Source organism: Triturus cristatus, chromosome 4_1, assembly GCF_964204655.1.
Source record: "Triturus cristatus chromosome 4_1, aTriCri1.1, whole genome shotgun sequence".
In the NCBI taxonomy this organism is placed as follows: domain Eukaryota; kingdom Metazoa; phylum Chordata; class Amphibia; order Caudata; family Salamandridae; genus Triturus; species Triturus cristatus.
This window is the reverse complement of record NC_140585.1, coordinates 934307101-934327176: the sequence shown is the minus strand read 5'-3', so window position 1 is coordinate 934327176 and position 20076 is coordinate 934307101. Positions and strand designations below refer to the sequence as shown.

Here is a 20076-nt window from a genome sequence, read left to right as displayed (position 1 = left end):
TGGGCACATGTTTATTTAACGTTTACTTCAAGATGGCAGCTCAGAACCAAAAGAAGCATTTGCCTATTGTGTTAGATGTTTGTTTGTGCTTCTCTGCCCTCATATCGAAGAAAGAGTTAATGCTCAGCAGACACTTCAAAAGGCTGAAAGAAATATTACATCAAAATACTGGCACCAGTGACAGTGTTTTATAAAAACACAATGTAATGGCCTAAAAAACATCCTCACCTCCCGAAATCACTCGGATGTAAAAATATCTTTAATTAAACAGAAATCTGGTACACAACCAAACTCTGCAAATCTACTTTGAAACAGAAAGACCCCTTCTCATTTGTGCTTGTTGCAACACAGACCAGAAAGGCAGGAATAGGCGCAGGACATCTTTCTGGCTCCATTGTCAACTGTGAACAAACCTGCCTATCGTGTACTGACACTGTTTGGTCATGATAACAGTAACAAAACTACATACTGTTCTAATCATGCAGTTTTATATAGATATAGCACTCTCCAGCTATCCGCTCATTAAAGAATCAAAGACATTACATAAACGGAAAATGGATGTTAACCTTGCAGTACTCCATAGCATGTATAAAGAAGAGCAGATGTTCTCTGGTACGATCAATATAAAAGCTCAGGACTCCAAGCGATGGAGTCTCCCCTTCTAATCAGAGGGGTGAGGCAGAGCAAAAAAGGCCAACAAGGTGACATTTGACCAACATGGAACAGCATCACGACTTTAGGCAAGAAGGATGCTCATGTCCACAGAACCAGTTTACCTGGGTAGACGTGCAGTATGGCCGGTTGACACAGAGAGCTTGAAGGTCACTCACTAGCCGTGCCAATGTTATGGCGATGAGGGACACTGCCTTGAGGGTGAGGAAGCTGCAATGTACAGCTCTGGAGCAGCTCAAAAATAGTGCACATCAAATATGTGAGGACCAAGTTAAGGTCCCACTGTGAAATGAAGACAGAAGAGGGAGGAAAAATATGTTGTAGCCTTTTAAAAAACACATATAACAGGTGATATAAATAATGAGGGCAAGTCTGGCAAACATAAAAAGGCTAAGACATACCATTTAACTGTTCCCATAGAAAAGCCTTGATGGGAAAAGAACAAACAACAAAATGTCAGATAACTTCACCTGGAGGGTGTCAATCTGGTGGTTGCTGCACCAAACCATACATTTGTCCCAGTGATAGGTGTACACAGTTTTCAATGAAGGGCACCTGGCTGCCAAGAGAACATAAGCTACCTTTGGAGGAAGGTCAAAGGTGTTCAGCTGCCGCTGCTCAATCTCCAAGCACAAAGATAGAGATTGTGAGGACCCGGTTGCAGAACCCGGTCATGTTGCTGGACAATCCTCCTGGAGGAGCAGCTATATTGAAGCACAAATGCTCATACCCAGGACTTCTGGATACCACACTCATTGTGCCAAATTCGAGACCACTAAGATGACCTGGGCCCAATCGGTCCTGATATTCTTCAGAACTCAGGGCAGAAGCGGCATCAAAGGAAAGGCATACAGGAGGCAGAGCACATCTCCTAGCATGGGACGCCTTTGAAACTTCAACGTGCAGGACTCCTGACATTGAGCTTTCTTGCCAATGGTGAACAGATCAAGCCACGGTTCTCGCCATGCATGGAAGAGACCTTCAATCAAGCGTGGCAAAACACCCATGAGGGTCTCAAGGAGCTGGTAATTCTCGCTGCTTGGTGGTGATCTGTTCATTTGCACCAGACCTTGCTCAACCTATGGGAGTAACTACTATTTGTGATTCTCTAGGCAACGGTGGCTAAGCTTTTCCATCCTGCCATTAAAATATCCTGACAAGAGTTTCATTACCAGAGAAATCCCTTGATGGTCCAGTCATTTTCTGAGGAGAAGTGCCTCCTGGAAGAGCCCAGGACTAACTCCTCCCTGCTTGTTGGAATAACACATGGTGGTGGTGTTGTCCATAAGCACCTGTACTGGCTTCCCTTTGATGGATGAAAGGAAGGTTTTTAACGCCAAGTGGATGGCCCACTGCTCCAGAAGGTTGATATGCAGATGGAACCTGGAACTCAACCAGAATCTAGAGACATCTGATCTCCACCTCTCCCAGTTGGTCGTCCCAACACAGAAGTGACATATTGGTCACCTCTTTCAGCTCTAAGTGGGGTCGGGAGAGAGATCAGCAGCTTACCCAATCGCGGTCCAGAAACCACCACTGTAGATCTTTTGCAGTCTTCGCTGAAATATGGACATGATCGAAGAGGTCCGATTCATGATGGCTCTACTAAGACTTTTGATTCTACTGTAGAGCCCATATATGCCATCTGGCATGTTTGACCTGCAGGGTGAAGGAGGCCATCAGTCCCAACAGCCTCGGAATCTACCTCACTGAAAACCAGGACAGAGGCGTAAAGATCGGAATTATAGCCTGAATGTCTTGCACTTCTTTTCCCTGGGGAAAGGCATGAAACTGAGCATCAGTTATTTAGGTAGGGGAAGACTAGTACATCTGAACTCGGAAGGTGAGCTCCTACCACCGCCATCACTTTCATGAACACCCAAGAAGCACTGGTCAGACAAAAGGTAAGCACAGAAAATGCTCCTGTCCTATCACAAACCACAGGTAGCATTGATTGGCCTACAAAACGTGTATATGGAAATAGTTGCAGGGCAAATTCAACGCCACCATCCACTCTTCAGGCTCAAAGGCAGGCAACACCTGGGCCAGGGAGAGCATCTTGAATCTGCTAGAAAAGGCCATTGACGTTTGCTGCTGACGGGAATGGCCGCGCAGTAGCGAAGCTCTGCAGCGCCACTCCCGAAATATCCGGATAATTTGTGCCCTGCGGCCCCAGATAAGAGGGTGCTGGTGGTCCCGAGGCCGCGGACACGCTGGCAAAGTTTGGGGGCGATCGAAGGTTGAACTGACTCCGAGCTCCACGCTCCGGGAGCTGGTGCGCCGCCGCGCGGCTCCTCGCTTCGACCCGCCCGGACACGACAGATGCGGGAGGCCGTGGCTGCGGCCTAAGAGTGCAGAGGGCGGAGCGGACTGGGGTGCGGCACCCCGGACGACTTGGGGGCTGGTTTTGACGTACCCTCCAGCCTGCCTGATATCGTGGATGCCCCGGAGGAAGTGAGGACTGGGGGCCGGCGCTATACCAGAGGACGCCGACGGAGCGGCGGGCCAGGTGGTGTGGCCGCCGTGAGACCAGTACCGGGCAGTAGTGGCGACGAAAGCGGTGCCAAGCTTCATGCATGCAGCATGTGGCGAAAGAAATCAAAGGTTCGCCAGCTCCAGACCACCGGATGAGGAGTGCGGCCCAGGCGGGAAACATTCTACGTGAGGCCGTTGTGGCGGCCTGGGGCGCCTGATGAGAGACGGCTTTGGGCGCGGCGCTGCCCCAGTGGTGTGGCCTTAATCGGTGGGGCCTGGTGGCCTCCCCGGCGCTGAGGACGCGGGCTCGGCGACATTCCGGTGATAAGGGAGCGGCAGATTCCTGTGCAGACTGGCTGACCGCCGCGTTGTCGGTAAGAGATATGCCTTGATGCCGGCGTGCAGGGGAGAGTGGCGGCGGAGGTGACGGGGCGCTTGAAGTGGTGGTGGCAGTGAAGTCGACACCTCCGGAGCTGGTGGAATGTGTGTTGTTGCGAGTGGGGAGCCATACCTGCAGTCCGCACACAGCACCGGAGCTACCACAAAGTAGGCCCTGGAGAGGTTCTTGGGCCGGACTGACACTGACACAACAGCTGGGTCTGCTGTGCTGGGGGTGGCGCTGACCCCCCGGAATCCATAGCCTGCGAGGAATACAGAAAGATCGCTTGACCGGGGTAAAGCTCGACGAGGTCGCCGGCCGCCTCCGCGGATCTGCCTGAGAGTGTGCGACGGAACTCACCGGGGGATCTCCGCTTTCCCACGGCTGCAACGGAGCGGGTCTAGGCCGTCTATTAGACTCAAACAACGACCAAGTTGGGAAGGCTGGAATACCACGCTGCCGAGTGGCTGGATCCAGGGGCTACCAGTTGAGCTGCGACGCCGGACTCCCCAGGGTGCGGGCCTTTGGTGGGAGCGTGCTCTTCCCACCGTAGTGCAGTAAGGGTCGGCGTGGATTGAGACCGGCCGCACTCACGTTCTCTTGTAGTGCTCTGAACCCGGGTAGAGTGCACTGGCGAAGAGGGTGCAGTCAGTGAAAACCGACAGGCCGGGTGGAGGTCTCCACCGCAGGCGGCGGGGATTAGCGGCTGGGCCTTCTGGCTAGGGAGTGCTCACTCAGGGTAACCATGCCAACTGGGTGGAACAGCAAACCGACGACACAGGCTAAACTTGAGAAGTTTGCTTGGCACCAGCAGCCGAGCGGCGACCGGGCTGGGATGCCGGCCTCGGACGGTAAGCCTGACCCATCGAACAAAGACCTGTTGTACGCCATAACGGCCGTCAAGACATCCCTCGAGCAGCGAATCGACACTGTGGCCACCGATGTGGGTCTGATCCGAGAAGATGTGCGAAAGATCGCTGACCGGGTGGGGACAGTAGAAAATATCACCAAAACTGTCAAACGACACCGGCCGCCTCAAACAAGAGGTCAGTGACCTGCGCGCCTCCCAAGAGGTGCTGGCCCGACAGCTGGACGACTACGAAGGTAGGATGCGTCGGAATAATGTGCGCATTATTGGTGTTCCGGAACGGGCAGAGGGGCAAGCGGCGGACCTCTTTGTTGAAGACTTGATCCTCAATCACCTGCAACCTAGGGGTCTCTCCAAGTGTTTTACTATTGAGAGAGCTTATCGGGTGCCGGGGGGGTCGCCCGCGGCCCATCCCAGACCTATCTTGGCCCGAGTATTTAACTTCCGTGACCGAGATGTAATCCTTCAAACGGCGAGGGCGGCACCACCCGTCGTCGTGGAGAATAGCAACATCACGTTCTTTCCAGACTTTACCTTGCGAGTCCAGAAACAAAGACGGAGCTTCCTGGACATAAAGAAGGCACTTCGTGAGAACGATGTCAAGTACGCCATGTTGTTCCCGGCCAAGCTTCGGGTGGAGGCTGAGGGCAAATCATGGTTCTTCATGCGCCCGGAGGATGCATGGGACTGGTTGGAAGGGTGGCGTACCGTGGGCAGTCGGAGAAAGAAGCAGCCCTCGGCAGCAGATTCGGCTGCAGATTGGCGCCGGCAGAGGCGCTCACCTTCGCGCTCTGACTCTGGGGCCCTGGGCCCGGCGGAGGAACACGGATTGTGGACAATGGTAAGATGGACTGGGATCACATAGGACAGCTCGGAGCTCCTCCTTTGGCTGTTTGGGAGCGCACTGCTATCTTTAGGGTGGCGGGCGGCCTGGTATAAGGTGATAATAAGATGTGGATTGAGCTGCTCCCTGGATTTGACGGCCAACGGGCCCTCCATGGTCGACATCCGTGGGGTGTGAGCCGCTCCTCCCGAAGCATCAATGGACTCCCCTCAACGATACGTTTCCTGATAGCATTGTGGTTCTTGATTGGGGTCGGGAGGGGTCTAACGCCAATGAGTAGATACTGGGTGGAGCGGGGATCGGGCTAACCGGGCAACCTTCTAGGGACTCCTATTGGCCTGGCGTAGGGTTCGTGGCCACGAGAAGGGGTTTTGTAAGATGTAGGATGCCATGATGGGAGTGGGGTAGCACACATTTCCTCGAAGTGTTTATGGGGGGGTGACAGGCACTCTGCGAGTTGGGGGGCGCGGGGGGTTCTAGCCCCGTTCTGCAGGGTAGCAGAGAGGGATGGGTATGTTGTGGGATTGCATTTAATGGGGGGGTTGTTTTGCAATGTTCTTCTGCAGTAGTCATGCACGATACCTTTAGTCAGGATGGGGTACTAATTGTTCACCTATGGATGTCAAGTCTCCTCTCCGTCACACTCAGAAAGGGCGGGGGAATGCGGGTGTCGTCACTGAGGGTGAATGTTTCGGTCACCATATACGGGGATCACTTCGAATGTTCAGGAACGATGCTACTGAGGTCAACTAGCAATGGCTCAGAGACGTAGTCTAATGACCTGGAACGTTAACGGGCTGGGCGATAAAATTAAGCAGAGCACAGTGCAGCACTACATACACCGCCATCGTATTGACGTAGTGTTGCTCCAAGAAACGCACCTCATAGGTAACTCCTGTCATGCCCTAGACCGGAAGGGATACCGAATGGTTGCCCACTCGGGCTTTACCTCGGGTTCTCGAGGGGTGGGAATTCTCCTGCGAAAGGGCTGCCCATATGTGGTACACACAACTCACACTGAACCTCAGGGTAGAGGAGAAGTGCCTCCTGGAAGAGCCCAGGACTAACTCCTCCCTGCTTGTTGGAATAACACATGGTGGTGGTGTTGTCCATAAGCACCTGTACTGGCTTCCCTTTGATGGATGAAAGGAAGGTTTTTAACGCCAAGTGGATGGCCCACAGCTCCAGAAGGTTGATATGCAGATGGAACCTGGAACTCAACCAGAATCTAGAGACATCTGATCTCCACCTCTCCCAGTTGGTCGTCCCAACACAGAAGTGACATATTGGTCACCTCTTTCAGCTCTAAGTGGGGTCGGGAGAGGGATCAGCAGCTTACCCAATCGCGGTCCAGAAACCACCACTGTAGATCTTTTGCAGTCTTCGCTGAAATATGGACATGATCGAAGAGGTCCGATTCATGATGGCTCTACTAAGACTTTTGATTCTACTGTAGAGCCCATATATGCCATCTGGCATGTTTGACCTGCAGGGTGAAGGAGGCCATCAGTCCCAACAGCCTCGGAATCTACCTCACTGAAAACCAGGACAGAGGCGTAAAGATCGGAATTATAGCCTGAATGTCTTGCACTTCTTTTCCCTGGGGAAAGGCATGAAACTGAGCATCAGTTATTTAGGTAGGGGAAGACTAGTACATCTGAACTCGGAAGGTGAGCTCCTACCACCGCCATCACTTTCATGAACACCCAAGAAGCACTGGTCAGACAAAAGGTAAGCACAGAAAATGCTCCTGTCCTATCACAAACCACAGGTAGCATTGATTGGCCTACAAAACGTGTATATGGAAATAGTTGCAGGGCAAATTCAACGCCACCATCCACTCTTCAGGCTCAAAGGCAGGCAACACCTGGGCCAGGGAGAGCATCTTGAATCTGCTAGAAAAGGCCATTGACGTTTGCTGCTGACGGGAATGGCCGCGCAGTAGCGAAGCTCTGCAGCGCCACTCCCGAAATATCCGGATAATTTGTGCCCTGCGGCCCCAGATAAGAGGGTGCTGGTGGTCCCGAGGCCGCGGACACGCTGGCAAAGTTTGGGGGGGATCGAAGGTTGAACTGACTCCGAGCTCCACGCTCCGGGAGCTGGTGCGCCGCCGCGCGGCTCCTCGCTTCGACCCGCCCGGACACGACAGATGCGGGAGGCCGTGGCTGCGGCCTAAGAGTGCAGAGGGCGGAGCGGACTGGGGTGCGGCACCCCGGACGACTTGGGGGCTGGTTTTGACGTACCCTCCAGCCTGCCTGATATCGTGGATGCCCCGGAGGAAGTGAGGACTGGGGGCCGGCGCTATACCAGAGGACGCCGACGGAGCGGCGGGCCAGGTGGTGTGGCCGCCGTGAGACCAGTACTGGGCAGTAGTGGCGACGAAAGCGGTGCCAAGCTTCATGCATGCAGCGTGTGGCGAAAGAAATCAAAGGTTCGCCAGCTCCAGACCACCGGATGAGGAGTGCGGCCCAGCCGGGAAACATTCTACGTGAGGCCGTTGTGGCGGCCTGGGGCGCCTGATGAGAGACGGCTTTGGGCGCGGCGCTGCCCCAGTGGTGTGGCCTTAATCGGTGGGGCCTGGTGGCCTCCCCGGCGCTGAGGACGCGGGCTCGGCGACATTCCGGTGATAAGGGAGCGGCAGATTCCTGTGCAGACTGGCTGACCGCCGCGTTGTCGGTAAGAGATATGCCTTGATGCCGGCGTGCAGGGGAGTGTGGCGGCGGAGGTGACGGGGCGCTTGAAGTGGTGGTGGCAGTGAAGTCGACGCCTCCGGAGCTGGTGGAATGTGTGTTGTTGCGAGTGGGGAGCCATACCTGCAGTCCGCACACAGCACCGGAGCTACCACAAAGTAGGCCCTGGAGAGGTTCTTGGGCCGGACTGACACTGACACAACAGCTGGGTCTGCTGTGCTGGGGGTGGCGCTGACCCCCCGGAATCCATAGCCTGCGAGGAATACAGAAAGATCGCTTGACCGGGGTAAAGCTCGACGAGGTCGCCGGCCGCCTCCGCGGATCTGCCTGAGAGTGTGCGACGGAACTCACCGGGGGATCTCCGCTTTCCCACGGCTGCAACGGAGCGGGTCTAGGCCGTCTATTAGACTCAAACAACGACCAAGTTGGGAAGTCTGGAATACCACCCTGCCGAGTGGCTGGATCCAGGGGCTACCAGTTGAGCTGCGACGCCGGACTCCCCAGGGTGCGGGCCTTTGGTGGGAGCGTGCTCTTCCCACCGTAGTGCAGTAAGGGTCGGCGTGGATTGAGACCGGCCGCACTCACGTTCTCTTGTAGTGCTCTGAACCCGGGTAGAGTGCGCTGGCGAAGAGGGTGCAGTCAGTTAAAACCGACAGGCCGGGTGGAGGTCTCCACCGCAGGCGGCGGGGATTAGCGGCTGGGCCTTCTGGCTAGGGAGTGCTCACTCAGGGTAACCATGCCAACTGGGTGGAACAGCAAACCGACGACACAGGCTAAACTTGAGAAGTTTGCTTGGCACCAGCAGCCGAGCGGCGACCGGGCTGGGATGCCGGCCTCGGACGGTAAGCCTGACCCATCGAACAAAGACCTGTTGTACGCCATAACGGCCGTCAAGACATCCCTCGAGCAGCGAATCGACACTGTGGCCACCGATGTGGGTCTGATCCGAGAAGATGTGCGAAAGATCGCTGACCGGGTGGGGACAGTAGAAAATATCACCAAAACTGTCAAACGACACCGGCCGCCTCAAACAAGAGGTCAGTGACCTGCGCGCCTCCCAAGAGGTGCTGGCCCGACAGCTGGACGACTACGAAGGTAGGATGCGTCGGAATAATGTGCGCATTATTGGTGTTCCGGAACGGGCAGAGGGGCAAGCGGCGGACCTCTTTGTTGAAGACTTGATCCTCAATCACCTGCAACCTAGGGGTCTCTCCAAGTGTTTTACTATTGAGAGCGCTTATCGGGTGCCGGGGGGGTCGCCCGCGGCCCATCCCAGACCTATCTTGGCCCGAGTATTTAACTTCCGTGACCGAGATGTAATCCTTCAAACGGCGAGGGCGGCACCACCCGTCGTCGTGGAGAATAGCAACATCACGTTCTTTCCAGACTTTACCTTGCGAGTCCAGAAACAAAGACGGAGCTTCCTGGACATAAAGAAGGCACTTCGTGAGAACGATGTCAAGTACGCCATGTTGTTCCCGACCAAGCTTCGGGTGGAGGCTGAGGGCAAATCATGGTTCTTCATGCGCCCGGAGGATGCATGGGACTGGTTGGAAGGGTGGCGTACCGTGGGCAGTCGGAGAAAGAAGCAGCCCTCGGCAGCAGATTCGGCTGCAGATTGGCGCCGGCAGAGGCGCTCACCTTCGCGCTCTGACTCTGGGGCCCTGGGCCCGGCGGAGGAACACGGATTGTGGACAATGGTAAGATGGACTGGGATCACATAGGACAGCTCGGAGCTCCTCCTTTGGCTGTTTGGGAGCGCACTGCTATCTTTAGGGTGGCGGGCGGCCTGGTATAAGGTGATAATAAGATGTGGATTGAGCTGCTCCCTGGATTTGACGGCCAACGGGCCCTCCATGGTCGACATCCGTGGGGTGTGAGCCGCTCCTCCCGAAGCATCAATGGACTCCCCTCAACGATACGTTTCCTGATAGCATTGTGGTTCTTGATTGGGGTCGGGAGGGGTCTAACGCCAATGAGTAGATACTGGGTGGAGCGGGGATCGGGCTAACCGGGCAACCTTCTAGGGACTCCTATTGGCCTGGCGTAGGGTTCGTGGCCACGAGAAGGGGTTTTGTAAGATGTAGGATGCCATGATGGGAGTGGGGTAGCACATATTTCCTCGAAGTGTTTATGGGGGGGTGACAGGCACTCTGCGAGTTGGGGGGCACGGGGGGTTCTAGCCCCGTTCTGCAGGGTAGCAGGGAGGGATGGGTATGTTGTGGGATTGCATTTAATGGGGGGGTTGTTTTGCAATGTTCTTCTGCAGTAGTCATGCACGATACCTTTAGTCAGGATGGGGTACTAATTGTTCACCTATGGATGTCAAGTCTCCTCTCCGTCACACTCAGAAAGGGCGGGGGAATGCGGGTGTCGTCACTGAGGGTGAATGTTTCGGTCACCATATACGGGGATCACTTCGAATGTTCAGGAACGATGCTACTGAGGTCAACTAGCAATGGCTCAGAGACGTAGTCTAATGACCTGGAACGTTAACGGGCTGGGCGATAAAATTAAGCAGAGCACAGTGCAGCACTACATACACCGCCATCGTATTGACGTAGTGTTGCTCCAAGAAACGCACCTCATAGGTAACTCCTGTCATGCCCTAGACCGGAAGGGATACCGAATGGTTGCCCACTCGGGCTTTACCTCGGGTTCTCGAGGGGTGGGAATTCTCCTGCGAAAGGGCTGCCCATATGAGGTACACACAACTCACACTGAACCTCAGGGTAGATATGTTGTCTGTTCGGGAAGCTGGGAAGGGAAGGCCCTTACCTTGATCTCGATCAATGCACCGCCGGGCCTTCAGCGCCAGACCCTGGCGGACGTTGGAAAGATTCTACTGACCCTGCCGGAGGGCGCTGTGATTGTGGGCGGCGACTTTAACCTGACGATGGACGATACAATGGACCGTACCCCACCCAGAGGGAGCGATCCGCGGGGCTCACAACTGAGCAAGTTCGCAGACGCATTCGGTTTGGTGGACGTTTGGAGGTGGTCACACCCCTGAGAAACGCTCTATACTTTTCAATCCGGAGTGCACGGAAGTCACTCACGGCTTGACTACCTGTTCACACTCGCGCAAGATATTCATAATTTCACAGATTCCTCAGGCTTGGCAAGGGAGATTTCCGATCACTCCCCGGTCATAGCTTCCTTTGGGGCCAGCCTGGACTGACAGCCGGGCCCCATCCGGATTCAGCCATGGTTGCTGAAAGTCCCGCACATTAGAGACTCTCTGCGACACGACACTGATTGCTATTTTGAAGAAAACGAGGGGTCGTGGCTTCGGCGGTGACATTGTTGGGGGCCTACGGGGCAGTTATTAAAGGGAGAGCGTTGTCATTGATGGTGGGACACAAAACTGAACGACGACGGCGGGTTAGCGAGCTCGAGGCGGAGATACTTCAGCTCGAACAGGGGAATACACACATCCCGGCCCACGACGCCCCACACTTACTCGAAGTAAAACGACGAGATTATAAACAACTGCTCTATAAAGAGGCCAGTCGCCGATCCCTAGCCACCCGACACAGAATATATGAGCTGGGAGAACGCACGGGTAAATTGCTGGCATGGCTGGAGCGGAAAGAAATGGCGGCGCGATGGGTGGGAGCGATCAAAGGGCCAGACGCAACGTTGATCACCGACCCTCAAAATATAGCCGAAGCATTTGCTAAGTACTATCAGCAAATCTATATCCCGCCGCTAGACTCGCAGGCCGGTTGGGCAACAGACCTCCACGCAACCCTTGAGGTGCGATGTCTCTCCCAGCAAGACCGAGAGACGCTTGAGTCAGACATCTCGTTAGAGGAAATTCAGACAGCCACCAGAGATACACGCTCTGGAAAGGCCATGGGTACCAATGGAATCCCGATCATGAAAAATATGGCTCTGAAGGTGGCACCCCACCTGCTAAACCTATACAAGGAGTGCTATGAGACCGGCACCCTTCCGGCCGAAATCCGCACGGCCATGATAGTGGTAATCCGAAACCCGGCAAACCAGCGGACGAATGTGCTTCGTACAGGCCCATTTCCCTGATCGCAGTGGAGGCCAAAATCCTGGCTAAGCTGCTGGCCAGCCGACTGCTCCCATACCTCGCGGCCTTGATTCACCCGGACCAGTCGGGTTTCATGCCGGGCCGTAACACCGCACGCAATCTGCGTCGAGTCCATGGCACCCTGGGCCGGGCGGCGACAATCCAGGAAGATGCGCTGCTTCTAGCGCTAGATGCCAAGATGGCGTTTGATACCGTGGCATGGGAGTATCTATTTGCTGTTTTGGCCCGGGTGGGGCTGGGCCCTCGGTTGATTGGATGGATCCGACTACTATACACCCTGCCTACGGCCTGTGTATCAGTCAATAATCACCGCTCGACCTCCTTCTCCCTGGGTCGCGGCACGAGGCAGGGCTGCCCCCTGTCACCTCTCCTGTTTGCCCTGGCACTGGAGCCCCTGGCGGTCTGGATCCGAAAGGACCCCGAAATTCGGGGCCTCAAATGGACGGCAGATCACAAAGACCGCATTTCGCTATACGCGGACGATATCTTGCTATACTTGGCCTCCCCCGCGCGATCGCTTCGTCGGGTACTGCATATTTTTCATATCTTTGGGGCCCACTCAGGATACCAGATCAACTGGTCCTAATCCCAGATGTACCCACTTCGGGGTGATCCGCCGCTTAGCCCTAGGGGGTATACATTACCGGTGGCACTACAGGGCTTCCAATATCTAGGAGTTTTCATAACATTTGATACAATGTTATTCTATGTGCGAAACCTAGAGGGCCCTTTGCAGCGGTTCAAATCTGATGTGATCCACTGGAAAACGTTGCCCCTTACACTCCTAGGCCGGGCATCCCTCTTCAAAATGTTAGTGCTCCCCTGTTTCCTCTATGCCCTGCAGAATACGCCTATCCCGGTCCCGGAATCCTATTTCTTAAAGATCGATGCAACACTGCGGGGATTGTTGTGGGATACCGAAACGCCGCATATTGCAATGCAGAAACTAACTATGGGCTGGTACGACGGTGGGATTGGTCTGCCGGACCTACGCCTTTATTATCAGGCCACACAACTGATCGCCATCAACCAGTGGGTGTTCGGGGCGCATGATGACCCTAGCTTCCGAACCGACCGCTGGCTCATGGGGAAGGGTGGATATAACAGGGCACTATACTCAAACCCTAAGAAACTAGGTCTTACTGGACCCACGGCCAGAACGGTGGAGATTTGGCATCTTCTCCAGAAGCGAATGGGGTGGTATGGGCGGCTGACTAAGGCCACTCCGCTATGGGAACCGGATTGTCTGGGACGGCCGAGCACCTATGCGGGGTTCGATAAGTGGGATCTCATTGGCATCTCTACAGTGGGGGACATGTGGGTTAAAGGCAGAATGGCGACGTTCGCAGAGCTGCAGCTTAAATACCAACTTGCTCCCTCTGAGCAGTTCCGCTACCTACAAATTATCCATGCAATCGAAGGCGTCCTGCCCGCTGAGACTCCTCTTCCAGCCTATTTGCCCTTGGAAGACAGATTGTTGCTTGACCCAATGGACCGCAGGGCGATTTCCCTAACATATAAAAAGCTAATCAATAACCGAGATGACCCGATGCAGAAACTACGGGCCAGATGGGAATCGGATGTCTGACGAGGTGTGGAGAGATGCGCTGACCTCCCCTCGGGAGGTGGCGATATCGATGCGGCTCCGCCTGGTCCAACTCAAAGTTCTGCACCGTGTATATTTTGATGCGGTCCTATTGTGCAAACTAGGTCGGCGTCCTGACGAGCTTTGTATCCGGAACTGCTCTCACGTAGGCACGTTCACATATATTTTATGGGCCTGCCCCCCCATATAACACTATTGGACAGAAGTCACCCGTCAGATGGCACGGGTCACCGCGAAGTCGGTGGTCCCCTCCCCTCAGTTGTGTCTCCATAACGTGTGGGAGGACACAGACCTTACCCAAGCGGAGCAGGATTGGGCGGCTCTGGGTTGGGCCCTAGCTAAAAGAAATATTGCCCAGAAATGGGGGGTGGCCGCTTTGCCGTCCTTGAGCGCCTGGGCCAAAGATATGATTCTATCGATGGTGATGGAGAAGACGGTCTATAAAGGCCGAGGGTGCCCCCAAAAAGGGGACCACAAATGGGGACGGTGGAACAAGTATCGGGGGGACATTTGTATATCTCCCACGGTAGAACTCCGGCGAGAGAGACAGGCCTTAATGGACAACTTGGGCACGGGGGAATGTCCGGAGCTATGGGAAACCCCTAATCATATACTATGTGGGTTGGAGCCCTCGGGTCTCGGGCTGGTCGGTGGGGGGCCTGTGCGATGCTTTATGTTGGGTTTGTCTCTGAGCGAATCTACCCTTGTTGTGATGATGATCGCTTATGGTGCCCTTATATGTACCCTGTATAATTACGTACTGCCTAATGGTCACGACTGCTGTAACTGCTGCGGATTTTAATGTTAATAAACAGTTATTTAAACAAAAAAAAAAGGCCATTGACAGGGTGCAGGTCTAGAATAGAACAAAGGCCTCCGTCCTTCTTTGGCACCATAAAGTAGTGGGAATACCAACCACGACCCACGTCTACTGCAGGCCCCGTCTCAATAGCCCCTATGGCCAACAAGCTTTGCATTTCCTGCAGTAAGATAGACAGATGGCCCTCTGGAAGTTGGGCACAGGATGCTGGCGACACCAGTGTCAACTTCTCACCCAATGCAGTTTGTGGCGTCCAGCCTGGAGCGAATCATACATTTGGCTACGTCAAAGCTGTCCTGAATAGCCTGGGTATGGATGAGGTGAAGGTCTTCTGGTAAGCCTGGGAGAATCTGAGCATTCGACTCTGAGGGTATGGGAGTGTTGGCCCAGCAGGGAGCCTGCATTAACAGAGTGGAAGACCAAACTTGTAGAGATAAATACTGAAGGTTTCCACTATCTTGGATTCCATATCCGTGGGCGTAGTTTGAAAAGTATTTGAGTGTGTCTGACTAGTGGAAGCTTGTACCACTAAACTTTCAAGAGAGGGGTGTTGAGACAGTAATGCAGGGACACATGGGGCAGAGTGGCAGCTTTCGCACCTTGGCGTTTCACTGGAGGCCAGAACACTGCTTGGTGCAGGCCTCTAAGAGGGTGTTGGTCAATGCCTTGTTGAAAGTCAGCAGGGGTTCGGTATGGGTATGCACTGGCTGGAGGAATGCCGTCAGATCATTAGATTTTTACCTCTATAGTGGCCTGCTGTAGGTCAAGAACGTAGGTTGCCTTCCACAAGTCTATAGCAAAGCAAGCACTTTCCTCAGTGGCGTGCCTGGATGTGAGATGAGGCCAGAGTCCAACCTCAGTCTGGAGTCAGGTGAGGTAGGAATGTCTCCTTATTTCAACTTGTGCAGGAAGATGCAAAGGACGTCCAGGTGATGAGTACCTGGCCTCTGACCATTCCGATCTCGGTTAGGGTTCTGAGGTGGCTAGCTTTAGAAATATTCTTTTCAATTATGTTGTCAGTTTCTTTCCTGGATCAAAAAGCTGACAACTTAAGAGATTTATTCTAAATGACCCCTACTTTCAAGCATATGATCTTTTTAGGTAGACCCACTCTTTCCTACGTTAACTCAGCCTGATGGTCTCTTAGATGGACCTGCTCCCTTCTACTGCATTGACAGCCCACATAAGTGACACAAGCTGAAAAGCAGATAGCACAGTCATTTTCGTCACAACTCCATAAAGTATGCTGAAATCTTGTATTTCATCTCTGCCCCCACAATGCTTTTTAACAGTTAAGCAATATTTAGTGCATTGGCTTAACAGAATTACTGTTGCTCACAGTTTGCTCAATGATTTCTCTCTGCCGTTCTTCCACAACTCTCCTTTGTTCTTCAAAGTTATGGACCACATCATTTGCCAAGGAAGGAGATGCCTGAAATTAATAAGAAAAAGCCAAGATTCAGTATGATGCTCCTCAATGAACTTCTGGTGCTATTAGGGAACCAAACATTTTTATGAGCTTTGCATTGTTAAGCGCCAAAAGCGACTCTTTTGATTTTGAGCTACTATTTTTCTGGGCACCCAGATCTCTTCACCTCTTTCACCAGATGCACTGCTGAAAGTACTCATATACATTATGAAAGGGGACAGGGGATTCAGGGGTTCTGTTTAGAAATTGGAATGGACAAATGCTCCTGTACACCTCCATGTGTCACATTGTTGTGTGTAGATTTAGATTCCGTATATAGGTTTCCCGATTTATGCCCTTATATAGGTACAATACAATTGCCCTTATTTAGGCATAGAAAATCCAGCCCTTATTTAGGCATTGTCTATGCTAACCAAATACAGGCATGGTCTCCTACATCCGTCCATCCACGTCACAACGAGTTCTTGGAAAACCGAACTCTTAAGCCTTTAGGAATTTCCCTTGCTTGAATATTGATTTCTCCAAGAACTCATTTAGTATGCATGAACATCTATTCCTTAGGGGTTCATTCATGACGTTCCGATGCCCGACTTTTACGTCAATACAGGCATTCCTAAACATCTTCAAGGTATAAATATACCTGCACTTGCCCTGCCAAACCACAGTTCCGGCACGATCCAGCTCGACTGCCTACGCTGTCATCCTCTTCGCAGAGAATCCAGCTCCAGTGTTTCTGACTTCCCTTCCGGGGTGTTCGATATCGAGTCCCGGAAAAGAGATTCCAACCTCACACATTCTAAGGTATGGAGCAGACTAGAACTTAGAGAAACTTTTGGCAACTCTTGGCAAAACAAAAAACTATAGCTATAGTTAGCTATATTTTAGAAAACAGCACCTACTTCTTACCTCGTACTACACTTAGGTTAGGTACACTGGTGTAGAACTATTTAGAAGCATCAGATGAGTAGCCACATTTTAGCCTGTGTTATTTATGTATGTATTTTAATTAATATATGTCATAGCTATAAACCATGCTATTGCAGTATTATTTTATCTTACTGCTAACTCTGTACATATTGTACTTTGCAGCCTTACGATTGTAGCAGTTCATATCTCTTGCATGAGAAATAAGACCGTTCAATAAACCCCATTTTATTGAAACGCCCGTCTCTCTATTTCTGTACAACTCTGTAGAAACGAAGCATGCACGATTGACTGAGTGAAACTGTTATCTATTGTTTCCACGGTTCTGAGATTGTTCCGACTCTAAGGGAAACAAAGTTGTCATGTTTATGCGGTTGTTAGAAACTAATCCCTTCTTGTTTACTCAAGAAGTTTCTAGTGACCTCTGAGTTAGATGGCACACAAAAGTAATTAAGTTTAATGTACTCGATAGAGACATACTGACCTCAGTCCTATGTCAAATCTATAGTGTATATTATTCCAATGCGCAGAGCCTATCAGGGATATAGGAACTACACTACATGGCGCCCAACGGTTTGGTAAGGCACTAATTTAACGCTAGATCTGAAGTAACTCAGTCGTGCTTTTCTCAGAGACCCCTACTCATAATACTCCATAAGACGTCTGGAGTGGGTAGGGATAATATCCGCCATAGCTGAGTAGGACAAAAATCCTATGTATTAGCTGTTCGGTTTGTTCAACGTTGAAGGATACAGTGTTCCAAAATATTGTGCACCTTATCTTTGTACCCTTGAACCTTGCTCTGAAACTTTCATTAAACAATTACCGAAAACGGCACAAACACCGATACTGGTGGAGCTGCGGCTGACCAAGTCACAGCAGCTTTTAATCGTACAGGTTTCAAGAAACCGACGAAGATGTAATAATCATCCATCCAAATTTAAGGAGAGCCATCACTCTAACACTTATAAAACATGGCCTAACACCAAGAGGTGGTAAAGCAGTTTATGTGATAGAGGCACATGAATCTCACCAGACAGAGGTATTCTATTCATGGATAGTATTCCCAGAATCAAATCCAGTAACACACTTGTTTCACTTCTACAAAGAAGATGATCCACCTGAGGAATATATTCCTTTCGAGGATATTGAAATTCCACTCACATATCAGGAGCATGAGCTCTGGTTTAAAGGCGCCCTAAAACATTTCAATCACATTACCAGGCTCAGTCCACTAGGTAGACCAGGAGCAACATGGCTGATTTTAGCCGGCTACACACCTCATCCTGACATTGAAGAAAGGTCAGATGTAGAATTACTAGCTCAACTAAAGGAGCTACTTAAAATTTATAGATAATTGGTTCAATATGTCATGCGGACTTTCACAGTCCAACCACCATTAACCATTCAAAATCCAGCCCCTCATCAGGGGAATACACTAAAAATCACTCCACAAACTTTACACGCAGTCAAGGGTAAAATGCCCACAAAACGTGAACAAATTCCATTCTGGATAGCTCAAAGAATTACTCTAATCGAAGCAGTATTTCCTAATACTAGCCCTTATGAGAAACACAGAATTCTAACAATCTGTTTACCAATGGGGATCACACCACATCTGGAAGGCTGCACCACTTGGGGGCACAGTCTTTGCTGCTATCTACACTAAAACACATGGTGTTCCGTCTATGGCGGTAATACCTGATGTCCTGAAACATATTCAAAACGAATACGGGGCAGAGCCTGCTCTGAATTTAGGTATGAAGTTAATTAAAAATTTTGACCAGGTCTCAACAATAATATTATCTAATATTAAAGGAGAAGCAATATCAGTGGCAGTCCGCCAGAAATTAAGGGAATTTGATGTAACAGAACAACCACAAGAACTAGCCAGAATAATTGAAAAATCCTATGAAGAATTCGGCAGAGACAGTTTGGGGGGGGGGGAACCAGTTAAACCACAACTGTCTGAAAGTCCTGATAAGGTCTTTCCTAAAAACACGCCTACCTCTTCTAAAAAGAAGTGGGGAAATAGCAAAAAGCATTCCAAAGAGAAGCGTTCTCAATCCTGAGGTAGGTCTCCTCAAAAGGAGCCCTCTGAAAGGAGGTACAACCTCAGGAATAGGGATAATTTGAGAAAACCTGACAGATATCAAGATACTGATACACGTTCCTCTGGTACCTTTCAGATATCATTACAGACATCCGAAAGAAGAGGATGGTCAGAGAACAAAGCAGAACGTGTGAAGTCCAAAGACAATCAACACGTTCAGAAAAACAAACAAAAACCTCAATTCTCAAAGTAGAAGGTAGCAGGTCTCAAGATCAGACATGCCGAGGATTCTGAGAACGCAAATCAAGAATGGCGAATGGGCTCAGACAATGTTGGACAGTGCAGCAGAAGTTACAGTAGCTCGCCAGAACCTGAAGGGGCTTCTGTAGACAGTGGACATGAATGAAGACATTCAAGTGGAAACTGCAGACACCAGGGTTAGTTCTCCGCATAGTTTATATGAAATAACACTCCGGATGGAGGGAGACATACCAAGAAAAGTGAAAGCACTCTTTTGGGAGCATCTTTCAAGGAGTTATGATATACTTCTAGCAGAACGAGACGAGTGCCCACATGGCTAAGACATCATTATGCTAGCCTTCTCTAACCATGTTCCAATCCATTTAAAATATACTTATGCCAGGAAAGGGGCAGTGGCCCAGGCCCCAGCATTATACAAGAATCATGTAGGATGGGATGAGGACTCACCTCATCTCAAATTCCAGTTAAAAAAAATCAACCAACTGCACAAAGGCAGTACCTAGTTAAGCAAGAAGCTAAAAAAGTATAAGTATAAAGAAGCTTATTAAGCGCTCGAATGCCATGAGGCGCTTTGGCGCTGGGGTGTGTGAAGTCAACGGAAGAGGGAGCTAGTAGCTAGTGAATATTGAACAACTGGTACTTCAGGGCCTCCCTGAAAGAGGGGAGATTCTGTTGAAGTCGCATAGCCCCAGGTAACTTGTTCCATAATTGGATAGCACAGCTGGCAAATGAGCGGCCGCCCCATCTTGCCAGTCTGTATCTAGGGGTGCATATAAGGCCAAGGTTGGCCTAACGTAGATCCCGGGAGGGGGTGTAAGGCTTAAACCTATTTCGACAGTCCACCGAGCCCCCTCCAAACCGTGCCTTGTGCACCAAACAGAGCGCCTTAAACTCAATTCTCTGCTGAACCGGAAGCCAGTGTAATGACCTTCTACCGTTGGACGTTGGTTCACCCCTAGGTAGCTTTAAAATTACACGGACAGCAGCAT

At 51.5% G+C, this 20076-nt stretch overlaps 1 protein-coding gene across 12 annotated transcripts in view; it reads right to left on the bottom strand.

Annotated features, from left to right (window-relative positions):
- Positions 1-20076, bottom strand: part of LOC146855858 (uncharacterized) — a 922371-nt gene that overhangs the window by 162589 nt on the left and 739706 nt on the right. For 11 of the 12 annotated variants that reach the window (XM_085653813.1, XM_085653801.1, XM_085653802.1 and 8 more), the window contains one exon: positions 15760-15852. The exons of the other annotated variant lie outside the window; for it this stretch is intronic. In XM_085653813.1, the coding sequence (XP_085509939.1) occupies positions 15760-15852 (93 nt within the window). The remainder of the gene's footprint in view (positions 1-15759; positions 15853-20076) is intronic. 12 annotated transcript variants of the gene reach the window in all.